This window comes from Thalia democratica, chromosome 6 (assembly GCF_965202585.1).
Source record: "Thalia democratica chromosome 6, ktThaDemo2.hap1.1, whole genome shotgun sequence".
NCBI classification, from domain to species: Eukaryota; Metazoa; Chordata; class Thaliacea; order Salpida; family Salpidae; genus Thalia; species Thalia democratica.
In genome coordinates this window covers 13,707,793-13,727,734 of record NC_139170.1, presented here as the reverse complement: position 1 = coordinate 13,727,734, position 19,942 = coordinate 13,707,793, and the positions used below count along the sequence as shown (strand labels likewise).

The window sequence follows — 19,942 nt, the reverse complement described above, 5'->3', positions numbered from 1 at the left end:
ATATTTACAATTTATAAGGACAAAAAAAGTTTAACTATAAAAATTTCAGAGCTAAAAAATTGTGTTTTAACTTTGGATATTTATAGACAATCTATGTGCCATAAAAAGTATTTACAAATAAAACTGAACCAAATCACTATATAATCATTTAAAACATCATCTTACTTATTCAAGTTCGACTGGTGACAGGTGAAAGGGATGATAATGTTCAACAATTCAACGGGCCAGCAATCGATGAACTCGTTCATAATGGGCCAGTACAAGCAGGCGATAGAGTCGGGTGAGGAACAGAGAGTTCTCGATTGCGTTTACAGGGCCACCGCCCTTCTCACGCTCGATCAAGTGAAAGACTACGGACCAATTCTGTCCATCATCACTCAATGTTGTGTTGATTTGTTAGTTTTTTTTTTTTTTTTCTGTCTTAATTGAAAAACAAGTACAGTGATCTCTATCTAATTAGACATTGTTCTGTTGAGCACGCATCTTTAGACTTCGTTCAATGAGCATACTTAAGATGAAGACCAATGTAATTAACTTAAGTAACAGCTATAACTAACATAAGTTTATTTAGACTTTGAAAACATTGTATTTAATTTGTGTTTTTTCGTTGTTCAATTTTACAGCCAAAGTTTTTATTTTACAAACGAAAATTCTAGATCATAATATTTCATTCATACATTTTTATCATAAAATAATCTCAGACACACGAGCACCATGGTCGAAACGGCGGTGGAATGCTGGAACTGGCTCATATCCTGCCGCAGCCGGCTCTCAATCAACCTGCTCGGTCACATCATACAGGCGTGGCACAGCAGTCGCCACAGCAACCTGGGCATCTACTCGCCCACGGCGAACGAAGGGGACCCGCTCGCCGTCAGCGAGCACGACGCCCCGCAACCGCGACCTCCAGTGGTCAAGCCCCACCTCGCCTGGATCAAGGTTTGTGTTTTTGTTGTATTAAAACAAAAACAAAACATTTGTTACCTAAAAAATTGTCACTTTCTCTAAGCTTAAATTAAACATTCTTTTCAAGCAATTTAAAGAAAAAGATGTTGTACAGTTTTTTTTGTCAGCAACTTCGCTCTTAAATAATGCATTTGTCAGTAATTATTGTTTGTTATGTTTCAAAGAAAACTTTTGTTCGAAGTTTTTGTTTACTTGAGTTAAAGTTTTTTTGTTCAAGTAACTTTAGGAAATATTTTTGTACATTTTATACTACTTGCATATACTACATTCCTAAATAATAACGCAGTAAGGATATACTTGCTGAATTGTAACTTGTTTTTAATAGATTTATTTTTACAGTTTTTCCAACAAAGATTTGATGCAGTCAAGTTCAGTTGTGAGAGCCAATCGAGATTAATTATTTTATTTCTTCATCAAATATTTAAAATTGAACAACCCGGTCAAGGAGATGAGATTTCCAGGTAAATACTTTTCAGAATTCCAAACTGATTCTAGCTTACATTTGTACCAGTAGTTTCAAATATTTATAGCAAACACAATATTGTTTCACGAAATACTGTGCACAAACGCTTACTTTGAAAAACAGTATTAGTTTATTAATTAAAAATGGTTTAAAATGAAAATCTGACACCAGACACGTGGAAGCGGTAGGGGCGAGGTTCGAACTTGCGAGCTTGGGAATAACGGTGCTGCACACTTACAAGAAGGAAATGGCGAGCCTGAAGTTCAGCATCTTGCGAGAACGGTTGTACGATTTCATGTTCGACTATTTCTGGTTGGTTTTAACGGTAATTTTGATCTAGAATATGTTTGTAGTTTTTCAAACGACTAATTTTAAGTTTTTTTTTGAAGTTAGATTTACATAACAAGTTTGAAATTAATTAGTTTTGGTTAGAATATGAACACAAACTTTGTTTTTTTTGTTTTTTACAGATTTAAATCTCAATATTTAATATTGTTAGTACATAAAAAATTATCTAAGTTATTAAAAATCACTTCATTGTTAGTAAAATTTTAAGAACTTAAACGGTTTAAAAAGCTCATAAAATAATTTTGTGTAAAAACTTGATATTTTCAGTTGCAAAAGGAAGTTTCCTTCTCACGTGTCCGAATCGAGGCTGCAGCTTGAAAAGTCGTTGAAATCCACGCAGAAGCTGTGGAAGTTGCTGAACAACGATTTCGGAAAGATGAAGAACTCAAGAAAGTTGGGAGGATACTCGTCTTCTCAGGATAACAAGAAGTTGAGCGAAAGCGCCAGGTTGTTTATTTGTTTTATAATTGCATTATCTTCATATGTAATTCAAGTAAGGGTTTTTTTACTTGATAAGCGCTTGTATGTTGAAACAATGTAGTAAATAAATTTTATTGAGTATTCTTATCTTGTTTAACAATTAACCTTTTTTTCTAACTTAAGGAAAACCAAGTTTAGTTATTAATAATTTGTGTTTAACGTGCATCATATTCAAAGGTTGCTTATTCAGCGAGAAAGCAGTCCTCCGCAGTCGGTCAAGTCATCCAAGTCCTTCCATCCAAAATCTATGCGGGCCGGATCATCATGTTTGTTTTGATTTTGTTGTTTTTTTCATCGTTTTCGTGCAGAGCTTTAGTCTTTTGATTTTGGTAGTTGTTCTAGTTTGTTTGAACATACTTAAAGGTTTCTTTTTTATTTGAAATAACAAAGTTTACTGGTAATTCTATAATTGCAGTTAACAAGTCAAAGTCAGTTAAAATGAGGTTACGGGCCACGTTCCGTAGAAGTAAGAGTTTGAGAGCAGAAGGCGAAAAAAGTCAGTTAGAAAGAGAAGTAAGGCTGTTTAACAGCGACGTGTTTAAGGCTTACTACAGCAGTGAGACAAATGGCTCAGTTAGACAGCTCACTTACGAGTACACGAACGAGTGCGTTTATACAAGCTACGAAAATTGCACTACCGAAGAAAGTAGAACGAGACAGTTGGAACAATTTTTATCAGTGAAGCGTTAGTTAGATGTTGTTACGACAAAGCGATTTGCATGAAATAGTTAACAGTGAAGTTTCTATAGTTCAAACACTACTCTCATGTTTATAAAGTTGATAGCGATCAGTTCAAATGTAATATTTGAAATATTATAAGTGTTTGAAATTTTTTAAGACTAACAAGAGTATTGCTGGTTTTCTATTGGTTTACTGATTATAGATTTAATAACACATTTAAATAGGCATATTGATGGTTGCGATAAGAATAACACTAGTGGTGTTAAGTGTTACAAGTGTGATTTTTTATTTTTGAACATAATTTTATTACGATACTTACATACAAAACATTACGAAAAAGTTAAATCAGTAGTTTATATTTGAACCAGCTTTTTTACAATCGTAAAGCTTTATAGGTAGCAGTATTAAAAAAACATTACTTAAAATATTTACTCATTCTAAAAATCGTTTTTAAGTACTAACCATGATTCGGATAACTAATAAAAATACAAACTAAACGATCTTCACAGTGGCGCCGGGAAGCGTGATGAACAACGATTGGGAGCGTCGTTCGGTTGCAAACACCGAACTCAACGGTAATTGGATGAACACGATGGGCAGCAGAAGCGTCGTGTATGCGAGGTCCTCCGCGCCCAGCACCAAGACCAGTGCAAAGGGTAGCAAGGTATTTGATATGTAAAGTTATATTTTTTGACCTATTGTGGATTAAAATAAATTTTTAGTTTGGTGTTTGTATTTGTGAGTTTCAGAGGCAAAGAAATATTGTTCTAAGTTGTGTGCGAAAATAATCAGTATGTATACGAATCAATATCTGTAGTATATCAGTTAGAAATTTTATCAACTTAAAGCTATGTTTAGTTGCGTACTTGTTAGCAGTAAAGTTAACTTCTTAATCAACTAAAGTAACTGATGTATTTATTGTTAATGTGTTTGCTTGAAAATAATATTTGAAATGTATTTTTAGTAGACAATTCTACTAGTGACATTTTTTCAGTACACTCAAGACAACCCGTTCAACAAGGAGCACTGCAAGAGATGTCAGCTGATGATCTTCCTGCTTGCCGGAGAAATTGAACACTTACTTGCCTGGTACAATCCCAATGATAAGGAAATTATGAAAGAACTGGAAGTTGCAATATCCGCCAAGAAATCTCATGTTTGTTGAAGAGTTTATTTCTTTAACTATAGAGTTTAGAACAAATAAATAGGACACAGTAATCTATACACTAATAGGAGATTGATAATTAATAATTTATTATTTTTGAGAATAAACAATTACTCAGTTTCACCGCAATAATAAAGAGTTTATTTCTTCTCATTTTAATATTAATTTAATAAATATTGTGATAAATAGTTATACTTAATGAAAGTTATTGGTATCTAAAGTAAAATTAATAATGTTTCGTTATTTAATTAAATAATCAACTAGTATATTGGTCGTTTCATTTTCTGAGTTTTATAGTTAATAAACTTTTTTTTTATACTTTATATTAGGAAATGAACGACAAAAGTGTACGTGACACGATAAATTTGGCGTGGAAAATTTCACCAATACTTGCGGTGTATCTGCCTGATAGGCTGCACAGTAGTGAAGTCATGTCACAAGAATTATCAAAACTAATCAGAAATAATTATCAAGTAAGTTTGAATATATTCTCACTTTGCTGCTTATTTTTATTATCATTGTTGAAAAATAAAAAAATGATAAGTATAACTTTAAATGTGTGATAACCAATTTTAAGGTTCGTTAAAAATTCCCTTAACGCTTTAATTTTATAATTTCATAATATATAAACTTATAATTTTGTGTAAACTACAACAAACAGATAGTGTCGCACAACGCTGACGCATTGAAGTACATAGTAACATCGAAAAGCGTGGAGTCTGACATTTGTGAGTTGGACAGTCTCACCACGTGGCAATTAGGAAGCCCGAGCACTGCGCTGTCTTATTTCTCCAGGTTTCATTCTTCACACTGTTTCTTATTTTTAAAGTTGTTTTTAGAACTATAACTTTCATCTAACAAATAGAAGCAAAACAATAATATTAAGGGGGGGGGGTCCACCTTGATTTTTACAAGTTGATCTTATTTTATAGAGTTTTATCTGAGCTATCAGACATTTTTACTGCTTGAAAAATTCATAGTATTTTTTGAAATATAAGAGATCAAACTCGGTGACCTCAATAGGTTCCTAATCGAAGGCACAAACTAAAAACGCGAAAAAAGACCATTTAACTAAAAATTTATCTCCTCCTTAATTTTTTAAGCAATCTTCTTCAAATTTTTACTGAAAGTGTATTATTAAATTTAAAAAATATTGAATGAAGGATTTTTTTTTAATTAAAAAGAAAAAAATATATTAGAAAAAAACCACCTATTTTTATTGTTTTTTTTATCTGAATTTTTTTTTTTTAATATTTTTAAAATTCCAACATTCAAAGTCTTATAAACTATAAAAGAAAAAGTTTCCTTAAAGTTTGAGGTATCTAGCTCGAAAAATGAAGGAGAAAATAGGTTTTTAGTGATTTTTTAAATTTCCGAGAAAATTGACCCTGAAAAATTTGCGGTCTATACGTTGGTATCGGAAACTTTATATATAAATTACAATACCTCAAAAGTTAAATAATATTTTTTTATTCTATAAAAACTTGCTTGTAGTTTGTACTTTATGCTTTCATATAAGATCCAATGTTATTTTTAGTGAAAAAAAAATATCGGACCCCCCTATGCCCTTAATGTTTAGTTTACATCATGGGAATAAATGTTTATCTCTTTGTTGACAAAACTTTACTATGCATCATCATTAAATTATAATTTAATAAAGTGAAAATATAAACCGATTTCAATGATAATTACGTCACAAAGGCTGTTCTCGCCGCACCCGCTGACGGCGCAGTACGCGGTGAAGGTGCTGAGAAAGTTCCCCCCCGAAGCCATTCTGTTCTACATACCGCAGCTGGTGCAGGCCACCAGGTACGATACGATGGGGTACGTGGCAAGCTACCTGGTGTGGGCCGCGCAGTCCTCCCAACTTCTCGCCCACCAGATCATCTGGAACATGAAGACCAACGTGTTCACCGACGAAGAGGGCCTTCACAAGGTTGGGGGATTTTCGATTGAATTAGTATAAAGATAAGTACAGTGTTTTGTTTTGTAAGTGTTATTTTAGATTGAATTAGCGTTTTGCTAGCTTAAGGTTTGTGGTTTTACAATTATTTCATGCTTTAAGAGTAATTTAATTTGGTATCGGTAGTGTTTTATGGTCATTAGTGTATTTAAATTTAACACCTTAATCTCTTTGTCATAAAGATTGAATGTTATTTTTAAACATCATAATATCCTTTGTATCGCTTAGTTAAATATAAAATAAAAATGTTCTTGTTTTAAATACTTAAAAAAAGCAAGGAAATTCAAATAGAGATTTTTATTTTTACCAGGATCCAGACATAGGAGACAAGTTGTTGTACTTGATAGACGAAATAGTGAGCAATTTGAACGGGCCTGCCAAGAACTTCTACGAAAGGCAATTCGATTTTTTCAAGGATGTGACGAACGTGTCTGGAATTATCAAGCCGTTTCCTAAAGAAGACCGCAAAGTTGCTTGCAACAACGCACTTTCGGAAATCAAGGTTTTAAAATGAAACTAGATGTAATCTACTTAAAAATTATGTTTTTATTTATTTTATTATATTGTTTTAGTGTTTCAAGACATATTATACTATTTGCTACTGATTTTAGTTTTTAATTGAAATATAAATTAGATAAAGAAATAAAACTGTGTTGCAACTTTATTTGTGGTTTATGTTTTTGTTGTTACACATTGAATAGCTTTTCTTATAAATTTTGCAGCTTCGAAAAGGATGTTATCTGCCGACAAGTCCCGATTCAGCTGTGCAGGACATCGACCGGAACAGCGGGATTCCCCTACAAAGTGCCGCCAAAGCGCCTTATTTGGCCAAATTCAAAGTTGCGCCGTGCGGCATCAGTGAAGTCGAAGCTCTCGGAAGAAAATCGGTTTGAAATTAATATTCAGTTCATTGCTATGATTTTTAAATATTACAGTTACTTATTTTTATCAACAAGTTATTTTTAATGAAAATTTTAGATTAATTAATACTAAAATTTGAAAAATATTTTTTTATACTTTCTTTTAGAACATTCAAAAGTAAGCTCCACATAATTAAAGTAGCGCTGTAAACAATGTAGCTAAGTTGCACGAACGTTTAAAATTTTAGGAGGATGATGTAGCAAATGAGGAACGAAGTATGAAGCTGGATATCTGGCAAGCTGTCATATTCAAAGTGGGAGACGACTGCAGGCAGGATATGCTGGCATTACAACTCATACAGTTGTTCAAAAACATATTTGCTCAAGTAAATTCACTTTTTGTTTGATTATATTTGTTTTTTACACTTGAAATTACTGGTAGTAAATATATTTAATCTTTTATTAGTCGTATATGTAATTATCAAATTCTTTTTAAATACTGATAAGTATTTACAACTAGATTGAATGCTTGTTACAAATGTATTCTAAGTACTATGCAGAAATTTATGTTCATTACTTTTTGCTGGTTATTTAAGATAGCAATATTAAAAAGTTTTCCTAAAATTTATGTAGGAGACTGTAAATTGCCAATTGTTTTTATAGAGTTAAACACTTTATATAGCTTAATTTTATATACTTAAAATATATACTTGAAGTCTTATTTAGTGAGACTGAAACAAGTTGTGTTTTTAAGTACCTGTATTGTTAAATGCTATTAAAAAACGTACGTTTATCTTTTTTATTTATGCACAAAACAAATAACTACTTTACAAAAATGGGTTCAGCTTTGTTTTATGGTAAAGCAGTTAATGAAAGTTGTCTTAGACAAAATTGATGTCAGCTTAAAGCGCAAAATTTTCAACACAAATAATAAAATGTTAACATTGGACAGTGTGGCATGGAGTTGTACTTGTTTCCGTACCGAGTTGTGGCCACCAGTCCCGGATGCGGTGTCATCGAGTGCATTCCTAATTCCAAGTCACGTGACCAACTTGGAAGGCAAACTGATACTGGAATGTTTGTTTTTGTTATCAAAGCTCAGAAACATTTTTTTGAAATCGTTTGTTAAACTTTTTGACACCAGAGTGATAATTTGACAATTTTCGGATGATTAAAAGAGCTGTAATTTTCAATTCAATCCGAAACCTAAAACAGTGTTTGTAACTATTAAAATTTATATTTTGGTTACTAATATTTATATTGCTTTTTATTATATTCAGTCTTATTACGAATATTTAACAGGTACGACTACTTTCTAAATACCTATGGTGATGTTAACAGCCCAGCCTTTCAAAAAGCAAGAAGAAACTTCATTAAAAGTATGGCTGCCTACAGTCTTGTGCTTTTCCTTCTGCAAATAAAGGTGTTTAACGTTTTCGTAATTTTAATTCGATGCTAAAACGTTTTAAAAAGTTTTTTTCTCTCTAAATGTCTTTAATTTGTTCGAGTATGCTAAACTGTCTTACAGACCTTTCTATTATTATGAAAAATATTCAAATATTTATGCAAAATCGAACATAGAATAAATGCTATTCTATAATTTTACTCATCTATTCCTCTCTTCAGATATATTTTTTACTTAAAATATTCTGCTGTTTTAGAGGTAATGAGTTTGGTACAAAGCTAAAGTAAATATAACTCTTGAACTTTTCCACTCCCTAAGTATTTTACTGACATAATCGGTTTTTGATGTAAATGTATAATAAAAAAAAAAACTCTCCAGTTTGTAACAAACGTGTTTAAAATCTAAAAAAGATTTCTGATTTTTCTAGGCTTTTAAAAATATTTTCTAGAGTTAGTTTATAATGAGTTGCAGCTCAGTATAATTAATGTTAAGTTTTGCTTGAAAAGTTGTTAAGTGTAACAAATGTTAGGATCGCCACAACGGCAACATAATGCTGGACAAGGAGGGCCATCTCCTCCACATCGACTTCGGCTTCATGTTCGAATCATCTCCGGGTAATAACCTGGGGTGGGAACCCAACATAAAACTCACCCAGGAAATGGTCATGATCATGGGAGCCAAGCAGGACTCGCCCGCATTCCAAGTAACTAGCAATTTCAATAAGTTTTCAAGTTCTTTTCAAATTTATCTATACAATTTTTTTTTTTTTTTTACACCTTTGTCAAAATTAAAAATTGTTAAACATTTCAATTTCACTGATATGATTTTTAATCTTTATATTGCTACTGTTCAAATAATCGCTTTTTATATAATATTTTGTAATTGTTACTGTTGTACAACTATTTGAAGTTAAAAAACCAAACACAATCCAACAGTGGTTCATAGAACTGACCGTCCAAGCTTACCTGGCTGTGCGGCCCTATAGGGAGGACATCGTCGCCCTGGTCGCCCTCATGCTCGACACCGGCCTCCCCTGCTTCCGCGGCAACACCATCAAGCTGCTCCGGGGCAGGTTCCAGCCGTGGTCGAGCCCGCGGGAAGCGGCCCAGTACATGTGCAAGGTGATAAGGGACTGCTACCTGTCCAAGTGGTCCGCGACCTACGACATGATTCAGTGGTACCAGAACGAGATTCCCTACTGATAGTTTTTTTGCTGTAATTTTTCTAATAAAAATAATTTTCTTAATTTTATTCTACTTTTAATGTTTTAACGAAATTCCCTACTGATGGTTTTTTTTTTGGTGAATTTTTTTTGCTTTAATTTTTCTTTTTATTTCTTAAAAGTTGATCTTGAAATGTTTTTTTTGATATTTTTTTTCTGAATTTTAATGTTTTTCAGTTTTTTTTAAATATTTATTTTGATAAAATTAAACAGGTTTTACTTTAAATTTTGATACATATTATGTTTATAATATTATATTTTCTGTTCTTTTATTATAAAAACTTTTAAAAATATTTCGTTTTTAATTTATTCCATCATTCCTTTAGATTTTTATCTTTTTCTAAATAATGAAAGCCGACAAAAACTGTATTTTATTTTTTTACTTCTGTGTAATAAATGTATTTTGCTTCGAAAACCTACCGTAATTAATAATTTATAGTTGCAGGTGAAAAGAACATATTTTTATTAAATTTGACTTCGAAAATAGTTTAAGTTTAAATTGCTTATTAATTTCAGCAGTATTTCACAAAAAAAAACAGTAAGATGTTTTTGCAACGTGAAAACAAAAATCTTCGTTTATCAATTTTGTCAGTTCATTTAATTATTATATATAAAAGAATTACGATGTTTGTAAATTAAAGTTGCTACAAGTTTTATTTGTAGATGCAATTTATAAACACTCCTGGAATAAAAAATATTTTATTAAAGCATATTTAAATGTATACTTTCGTTGTTATACTATTTACTGTGTAAAAATTATCATTTAAAGTCTATACTTGTTTGAAAACTAGGTGAAAAAATATATTAACAGATAGTATTAACAACTATACTTAAGAAAATACTTTCTTTGTCATAGTAACCACCGATGTATTGAGATAAATAGTCTCTGTTTTCTTAGTTCATCAGTACAGTTGATAGCAAATATGACTTCACTCTGCATAAATTTCGCTACTTAAAGAAATTAAGCTCATAGTTGATTTTATACTAATAACTTTCTAATGTTTTTTTTTTCTTTTTTAGATTATTTTTTGGTTACTCAGGTTGGTTGTTTGCTTTAAAGTTCGCATTTCGAGAAACTCTAGTTAATAAAAAAAATGTTTAAAAAATTTAAACATTGTTATACACTTAATTAAGGAGTTATAGAGTAATTACAAAGTTTACCACTTTTTTAAAAACAACATTTATATTTCTTAAAATCGTTGTTTTTTAGTTTTTATACAAAATTCTAATTTGTACTGAACATGTAGTTTTAAATTACTTATGTCTTTTTGAGTAATTCTTATAATTTTTTCTGATTTAGTTTGAGTAATTTTTACAGTTTGAAAGTTTTTAAATTACTAACAAGTATTTTGAATAACTAATAATCTAGAAAAAGTACTTTCACAATACTACATTTAAGAAAAAGAAAACAAGATTCGATTTTAATAAAGTGTTAACAAAAAAACTGATTGAGTAACAAAAAAATCTTTAACGAAAAAAAGCAGACTAAAGTTAAAACCTTACTTCATCATGCTGAAGCTTTGGTTTTATGTTTTGTTAGTACGGGTGCGACTTACTTAGTTCCCAAAATTCAAGTTCGGACAACTTAAGTTCTAAAAAGTCTAAGTCGTTGTTAGGTATCTTTTTAATAATAAATAATGAACTTCACACGATCAACAACAACAGCATCCGAGACAACCAACGACCGGTTTCGTCCTAATTAGGACTCATCAGGCAGGAATAGTCGCGAGAATCCGCTGTTGTGATCTTACCAAGCGGGGTTGAGTACTGAAGCGACCGTTTGTGAGTACAGTTGAAAAATTGACACAGCTAAATAATTCACAGCCCAACGTCACAGACATTGTCAGCTTATTGTGAGATAATAGTCTATCCTCGTTTAATCAGTTTTAACTGTTGTGAAAAGTGGTAATTTTTTTTTCAATTTTACTTAAAAACGGTCGCTTCAGTACTTTGTACTTAAGCCCGCTTGGTAAGATCACAACAGCGGATTCTCGCGACTATTCCTGCCTGATGAGTCCTAATTAGGACGAAACCGGTCGTAGGTTGTCTCGGATGCTGTTGTTGTTGGTCGTGTGAAGTTCGTAATTTATTGCAGATGGCGCGAACATCTCAACTATGTTGATGATTGCCGAAGTAGATATTGGTTAATAATTAATAAGAAACTAGAAAAACGACCGTTATTGTAGTATTAATTAGACCTATGTATTTTTTTTTTGTGTTTTTAAACATACCGTCTTTTTTATTTATTTCTAAAATAAATTTTAAAACTTGGTTTCATGTAAGAATACTTAAGCAATTTTGGATATAGTCGGTTAATATTTTTTTATTTTATTGTGTTTTCCGTTTTAGTCTTATTATTTGATTCTAATAACTGTTTTTTTTTATTTTAAAATATATATTACTTTTTTATTTATGACCCCTCAACTTGTTTTAATTTGAACTGTTATAATTTAAACAGGCATAACTTGAATAATCATGCAACTTTTAAGCAGCAGGTCCTTCGTGCACCAGGTCCTAAGACCAAACATTTTGAGTGTATTTTTTGTCATTCAATAAACTATACTTCGACAGTTTGAGAATATTGTGAAGTAAACTTCTAATAAGATAATGACAACATAACTTTTAAATACACGATGAGTTAAGCATATTAAAAGTTGTTCAAGTAAAAAATAACTTTGATTAACTGGTATGATCTATTAAAAATATTATAAAATAATTTTATACGGTAATTAAAGAAGCAAACTAAATAGAAATTGTCAACACTGTTTTAACTATATGTACAAACAAAATCATGAAAGAAAACTTGATCTTTTTAAAGTTAAATGTTTATACTTACTTTTTTAGGTTTCATTAGCTTTAAATTCTTGAGTAAGTTTTTAAACTTCTTGCAACTAACGCATGGCTCGGCAAACTGCGGCCCGCGGACCAAATTCGGCCCTTAAAGACGAAATCTGCGGCCCACGAGTTACTTTTTAGATGAAAACATACTTTTTTAACCAATAAAAAATGTTTTGTGGCAAAAGCTTACAATTTGACACTTAATTTAATCATTACTCTTTATTTATACTCTGCTATTGTATAATACATTTTAGCTTTAAAACAGTACTTCTATACAGCTTACTACAATTATTTCAAAATAACAGCGGCCCGCCAAGACTTTTTTTTATACGATGCGGCCCGCGAGCAACTTTTTTAAAGAAAATTGGCCTGCAAGTTAAAGGCTGTCGACTCCTGAAATAAAGGGATTTGCTAAGTTTTCTACCTACATTACTAAAGTCGATCCAATTGGCTAAGCTACTAAAAGTTTATGAGCAATTTGTATGAAAATAAAGTTTATGGTTGTTATATTTTATTAATTTTCATAATTCTGAAATAGTTGTTAAATAATTTGTAATAAACATTTATGTAGTATATTTACATTTAGTTTACAAAAATATATATGTACAGAGTGTAATGATGATAGTAAATGAGTTAATTTGCTAAATTAAATAATAGCAACAAAAACACAAATACACATAACATATAATAAAGCTAGTTAGCTAGTATAAATACGGAAAATATATATACACAAAACAAATTAAAGCCTGAATAAGTAAACAAAAATAAAGCTCATATTCTCTTTGACATACGAAATGTTTTAATAAAAGCAAAGCTGAAGCTTATTACATTGATTACTTATATCATCATATTGTTGGAATCAGGCTCCAGACCTGAGCAACTGAAACAGGACAAACAAAAAAAAAAAATAAACTTTTATTCAACAATTTAACATACAAAAATAAACATAAACAAATAAATAAACAAAGTTAAATTTATAAAGAACTTATTATTGAGTTTAAACTTATTTGGTTAATATAAAATGTTTACATTAATGTTTAAACCTATCTTTTTTTTAGTACAAATTTAAACTAGTACGCATATAATATAACTAATTCTGATTAAAATATGTTTTGTAAAATATTATTTCCTTATAAATTCTTGGTTTTAAACATAAAAGTTGCATTGCTTATCGTATTTAATTTAATATTCACTTCAACGTATTAAACAATAATTATTTGTTTTAAAGCTGATTAAGTTTTTGTTTAACAAACTTTTATACAAAATTCAACTGATTACTAAATAAAAGAATTAATCGGATTAATTTCAAAGATTGTATATAAATACATACTTGTTAAAGAAAAGAAATAGTTGTATTATTCAAGTCTTTTTTGGGATTTTTATTAAGTAAAAAGCGTTTCGTCTCATCTTATAGCATGATCAAGTGCTTTATATAGTTTACAGTTATGTAAACTAGTGTTGCATTCTAAATTTCCTGCAATCTTAATCAATTTAAGTTTCTTTATACTGTTCGAATAACCAAACTAAGCTATTTAATTTTGTTATTTTAAGTGTAGTATAAACAAAAAAGTCAAATTTTAGTTTTCACGGAAGTATAAACTGAAAGTTCAACTATCATTTAAAATGTGTATTTAATTTAATTTTTGCTTTTTTAATAACTTTAAGACTTTTTTTGTTATTTTAGCTCATTGAAACTTATTGTTCAAATTAAATTTGATCACTAAAAAAATTAAACCATACTGTTAAAAATTTTAAACTTTAAGCTGTTTTTCAAGAGTGGTTTACATCATACTTATATTCTAGTTAAATTCTTCTTATTTTATTAAGCATTAATCATATCATTTTAAGTGACTAAACTATCTAATTAAGTTATTGCAAAATAACTTAATAATCTCGTTTTAAATAGTTTATTAATCCATTTATATAAAACATCTATTAAAACCTGAAGCTATCATTATTATTTCTGCCATAGTTTCTTTTTAATACTTTAGTTGATAATATTTAACTTTTAAAAACAACTTTTAATATTATACTTTTCTATAGAAACATTTTTAAAGAAGCAACAATAAACAATTGCAATGAGAGTATTGTTTTGCATTTTTGCAAATTTCATTTTGAGTTCAGCAAATGTGAGTTAATACTTAATTCGAAAATGTTTTTTAGTTATACAGAAATAAGAGAAAGTTTTTTCTTAACCTAAATCTATTTGACTGTCTATTTTAAAGTTTTTCGTTCGTTTTAACATTAACAATAATGAACATCGCATACACTTTGTTATATTCTTTATTATTTTTGTTATACTTAGGTGCAGTTTTAATGAAAATTAATTTTAAGGTTATCAAAAACATAAAGCTACCACTTGATGTTGCCATTTTTTCGAAAGAAAACGACGTCATCAGTAGAAATTTGCTGACAGTTTCCGATGACATCACAGCATTTTATTGCAATAGAAACCAAACAATCCCTAAAGTAACTTTAGACTCTAATATTCTAAAATCAAAATAGTTTTAATTTTCTTTTACTTAGTTTTTGAGATATGTTATTTAAAGACATTTAGCTTTAAACTAAGCATGAATTTTGGTATTTTCTTTCAAGGATTAAATAACTAACTAATTATGTTGAACAACCTTTTTAATTTTAAATTTCTTTAAAAATTTTTTATTCTAAATAAACTCGTTTGTAGCTCATACACTTCAAAATCAACTCACCAGTTATAACCACCGAAACAATAAAAATGAAAACAAACACAACCAACTTCCTCAATTTAAAAAGCCAACAGTTTTTCGAAGCTAACGGTATATTCGGTCGTTTTGCGTTTTTTTACAGAGACCAAAAAACAGTTGTAAGTTAATAATTTTATATAAGTTTATAATACTTTTTTTTTATTGCTTATTTTTATTCGTAGATGGTGGTTTTAAACATCAAATCGAAAAATCTCACATTAGCATTTGAAGATTCCGATTTTTTTGACAGAAATCAAATTGCTTATTTAATGAAACTTTCAGGTAACAACTTTAAACAATTAACAAATTATTCACTATATTTTAAATAAGTTAACTAACATTTTCACGTAGGCGACTGGAAAACCAAAGGAGATATAAGGATAAACAATTGCCATATTAGGGCTTCGGTAGTGACTAAAAACGGAGAGAAAATTTCAGAAGATTTAGTCAAAGCGCCAATAGAAACTCAAAAATATTACCAAAACCTGAAATTGCCGAATCCTAAAGTAAGTTTAAAACATTTAATTTTGAAACATAAAATTATAGTTGTGTGATGAAAAAAATCAACAAGGTTAAAAATTTTTACAGCATCTTAACTACTGAATAGAAATCAAGTTATTTTAAGAAAAAACCATTACATTTTTAATGTATTGATTTTCTAAAACTAAAGTTAAGAATAATAAAAAAACAAAATTTGAATTTTTATTGAGGCTTTAAGAAAAACACGAATACATTTAAAAATTTTCAAAAAACAAAAAGGGAACTTTTTTAAAACAGTTTTTGAATAAAGGATTAAGTAAGCATTCACGCATTATGCTAATATAATAAACTTAGTTCTATGATAAAATATTTAAACTTAATCGTAATAAATATATTTGTACCAGCTTAAGTTTTGCTTAAACACATATATATATATATTTATATATACATTCTAAACTACAAAAAAAAAACATTACTTGCAAGCTTAGGAGGTAAAAAATATTGTACAAGTGAATTTAAAATTAGTTTGACTAAACTAAACTATACAAATATTACCCCATAAGAATTGATAGTTACAGTTCTAACCAGTACTTATTACAGCCATAATAAAACAAGTTTGAGATGTTTCGCGCCATCAAAAATAAATAATGATCTTCTCCGCACGACCATCAACAACAGCATTCGTGAATACTCGTGTGGTGAAGCTCAGTATTTACAAGTAGTTAACTGACACAAACTAAGAAAAAAATTAAAAAAAAAATTCAAACTTATTTAGCTCAACATGTTAAAATAACGCATTTATTACCATTAATTTCAAACAGTACTTGTACATAAAAGTGCAACATCTGTCCGGTAGGGGGCAGGGCACCGTACACGTGTACCAGGTGGACTGGCCCGACAACAGGTCCGACCAGTACAAGCGACTCGACCAGCAATCTTGCAAGTACACGGGACGGCTCGCGTACGAGAAAGGGTTGAAAGTGAGACTGGAGGTTTGCAGGTTTTTGGTGAGTTTGAACTTGTTTTTATTTTTTAAATTTAATTTCTTATTGTAGTGAAATTTATAAAAATTTACGGTTCTTAAGTTTAAAAGTAACAGTAAATGGTTTCTCTGTTGCTCGAAATAAAAAAAACCCAAAAGCTTAAGTTTTCCTTGAGTTAAACGTATTTTAACTTTGAGGTTTAATATTTTTTACTGTATTGTTAATAGAAGATAATCGAAAAACTTAATTTCATTAAATATTATAACTTATATGATTTCTGTTTTGGCTTGAAACTTTGAAACAACAAAGAATTTTGTTTATACAAGCTTAAAGTTAGAGTGTATTAAAAATTTTTATTTTACTTCCTATCGACATAAGTACACTTACTATAAAAAATGTTTTATGAATTAAGTATTTAGAATTTTTCGTTTTTGCGTTGATGTTTAAGGCTTTTACTAACTTTAAATTAAAACGCACTTGTAACCTCTATTTTATCAAAACTAAAACAAAAAACTTTTTTTTTTCAAATAGGTGGTTTACCTAGTGCGAAACAATTTCAAACGCATTTTTGTTGACTCAAACTACCGGACTAGAGAGGACGAAAACTTACCTGGTAATTTGATACAAATTGACAATATAAATACCTATTTAAATAAATTTTATTGTCAATATTTGAAAAAAAATCAATTAGTTTTCAAAATTTTTCAAAAAAAGCTAATTAATAAGTCAATTTGTATTTTCAGGATAATAAGTTTGTTGTATATGTGTTTAAAGTTCTAACTAAAAACTAAGTTTTTTGATAAAAAATAGAAATAATCGTATTAACTTTAAATAGACTAAGTATGTAACTATATATTACTGTAATTTTTATGACTTAGCTGAGCTTTTAACATCTAATACGTTAAAACTTACACCTTGATGCTTCGCTTTATTTTCTTTAAACATGTATTTAACATAAATTTATTATGCAACAGCAATACCAAAATCAGTGTTGGCTAATTCCGTTCATACTAGTGATAGAATAAATCTCAGTTTGGATGTGACTTTTGTTGTTGATCAAAACTTAGTAGAGCGTTTAGGACCAACATATAAGACTTTTGTACACTCAATTGTTAAACAGGTATGTGATAATAGTAAACAAGTACATGCATGCATAATTGCAATTTGAAACACAGTTATTTTGTTTAACTTCAAGTCAGCATCCATAAAAATATTATTTTTTATGAAACTAAGTTTTTTACTGTTTTTATAGTAACATTAAATCAAAAATAGGACAAAAAGTGTTTTTTATAGAATATAATAATTATAAGCAAAGCAATTGTAATTACCATTTTTATTGATTATTTATTTATAGGCAAATTACTACTTTTCTCTTCCAAGATTTAGTCGAGGTCACAAGTTTGAACTGTTCGTCAATGGAATTCAAACTTTAGACGACAAAAATGTTAGATTCTGTTACGAACATTAATTGTTCGTTTTTTATTTCTTCACAGAAATTAGCTTAATGTGTGCATTAATTGTTCAAACCAAGATCTTTTGTTGTAAAAATGATAAATATAAGTTTTATTAACATTGCATTGCGTGTTTCCAAATTTTTTATCCTTAATTGAAAAATTTTGTAATGTTCTTAGAAATACAGTAAGATCATCTAGATATGATAGTAAATTTTGTTTTTAAAGTTTTTAAGTTTATCAACTTAGTTATTCTTGCTAATATTAAAACTAAAAAACACAGTCGAAGAAATTAAGAAACACGAATGATAGAAGAGCTCTTGTTTTGCTTAAACAATTTTCCAAAACAAACAAGGAGTTTAGAAAAACATCAGATACGAAATCAACAGACATTACTGTTCTTCTGCGAGACAGAATAAGAAACCAATTTGGTAATTCTTTAAATTCTTTTACTGTACAACTTAATGTTGATATGAAACTAAAAAAGTTTTTAAACGACAGCTCACTCGTACTTCGGAAAAATCTATAACAAAGATAAGTCGATGTTGGTTGTTGGGTTTGAAAATATTGAAGAGTCTTCCAGATTACTTGCCAGAGAAGTGTCTCATTTGTAAGTAAATTATTTGAATTCTAAGTTACACAATTTTTTTTTTTGCTTTTTGAAATTTTTAATCAATGAGATGTTGATAATAGACACAAACGAAAAAGTAACTACAAGGTTGAGGTTTTAATACTGAAATAACTAATTTTATTGAAAGTATAAAATGGTTACGAGTCTAAATTACCACAGTAGTTTTAAGCTTAACATTTAATTTGCTAAAACTCTTACTTAATTGGTCTTTTAAAGTGTTTATTGCTCTTTTTTTTTGAAAAATAAACGTCATACTACTAAACATACCTTACAACTGTTAGACTGGGAATTGAGAACATTCGGCAAAAGCACGGAAAAGAATACACAGCGAGTCCCAACGTGCAGTACATAATGACTGGAAACAGACAGTACAAAAACGTGGACGCAAACAAGCAGGTGGACTGGAGTACCGGCACTCAAAATCAAACTCTTCAAGCGTTCAGGTATCTTCAGTTCGATATTTTTGCTTGCAGGCAGAGTTGCTATAAAGTTTTGTAAATCTAGCCTTTGCAGTAGCTTGCCTTCTTAAACGTTACATTGTCATAAACTTATTGTTAACAAATTGAGCGTAAAATGATATAAAGTACAGCACCGCTAGATTTAATAAAGTCTTATCTATAACTTCCTTGCTTTAAAACAGACCCAGTTGTGGCGAAACATTTATAGCCATAATGGTGACTATGCTTGCAGGAAGTTTAAAACATAACTTTAGAGTGTGCATGAGAAGATTAAACTTTTTGTTACAGATTCCACGAGAGCTTGATGGTTGATTCCTCGCCGTTGAGAATGGAACCTGCAAAAACATCGTTGAGTTTCGAACAGCAATGCCGATCTATTTTTAAAAACAAACAGCCTGAAATTGAATACTCTCTAAAGTGGTACGCGAGTAAAGTTAGTTTAGCTCACTAATAGTGTACAAAAGTCCTTTTAATTCGTATTTCAACTTAAACTGTTTTACGGCAGCCAGACCGTTGTAGGGTGGTAACTTGTGAAAACGTAGCAAATGTTACTGAGGCGAAAGAAATCATTCCATTGGAAGGTACAACGTGTGGACATAAATCTGTGGGTATTTTTATTAATATTAGATACTCATGAAAAAATGTTAAAGACAATATATATTTTTTTTTAATTTTGTGCTGTTTTAGTAGATTTCTTTTGTTGAATTATTAATTAGTGTATTGTATATATACTGGTTGTTGGGTAGTTGTAACATGAATTTTGTTTAGACTAAGGCACTTATAGAGCAGTAAGCACATTTTTAAAACATAATTTTATAGGTGTGT

At 29.7% G+C, this 19,942-nt stretch overlaps 1 protein-coding gene across 2 annotated transcripts in view; it reads left to right on the top strand.

Moving 5' to 3' along the window:
* The window catches only part of LOC145839413 (phosphatidylinositol 4-kinase alpha-like), a 28,283-nt gene extending 18,681 nt beyond the window's left edge, over positions 1-9,602 (top strand). For both annotated transcript variants that reach the window (XM_082946986.1, XM_082946985.1), the window contains exons 26-43: positions 190-395; positions 702-939; positions 1,306-1,427; positions 1,601-1,741; positions 2,045-2,224; positions 2,435-2,523; positions 3,448-3,602; positions 3,933-4,094; positions 4,433-4,576; positions 4,765-4,898; positions 5,805-6,039; positions 6,377-6,568; positions 6,789-6,953; positions 7,175-7,312; positions 7,879-8,003; positions 8,229-8,349; positions 8,861-9,034; positions 9,267-9,602. In XM_082946986.1, coding sequence (XP_082803112.1) covers positions 190-395; positions 702-939; positions 1,306-1,427; positions 1,601-1,741; positions 2,045-2,224; positions 2,435-2,523; positions 3,448-3,602; positions 3,933-4,094; positions 4,433-4,576; positions 4,765-4,898; positions 5,805-6,039; positions 6,377-6,568; positions 6,789-6,953; positions 7,175-7,312; positions 7,879-8,003; positions 8,229-8,349; positions 8,861-9,034; positions 9,267-9,533 — 2,988 coding nt within the window. In that variant the 3' untranslated portion in view covers positions 9,534-9,602. The remainder of the gene's footprint in view (positions 1-189; positions 396-701; positions 940-1,305; positions 1,428-1,600; positions 1,742-2,044; positions 2,225-2,434; positions 2,524-3,447; positions 3,603-3,932; positions 4,095-4,432; positions 4,577-4,764; positions 4,899-5,804; positions 6,040-6,376; positions 6,569-6,788; positions 6,954-7,174; positions 7,313-7,878; positions 8,004-8,228; positions 8,350-8,860; positions 9,035-9,266) is intronic.
* The last annotated feature ends 10,340 nt before the right edge of the window (positions 9,603-19,942 follow it).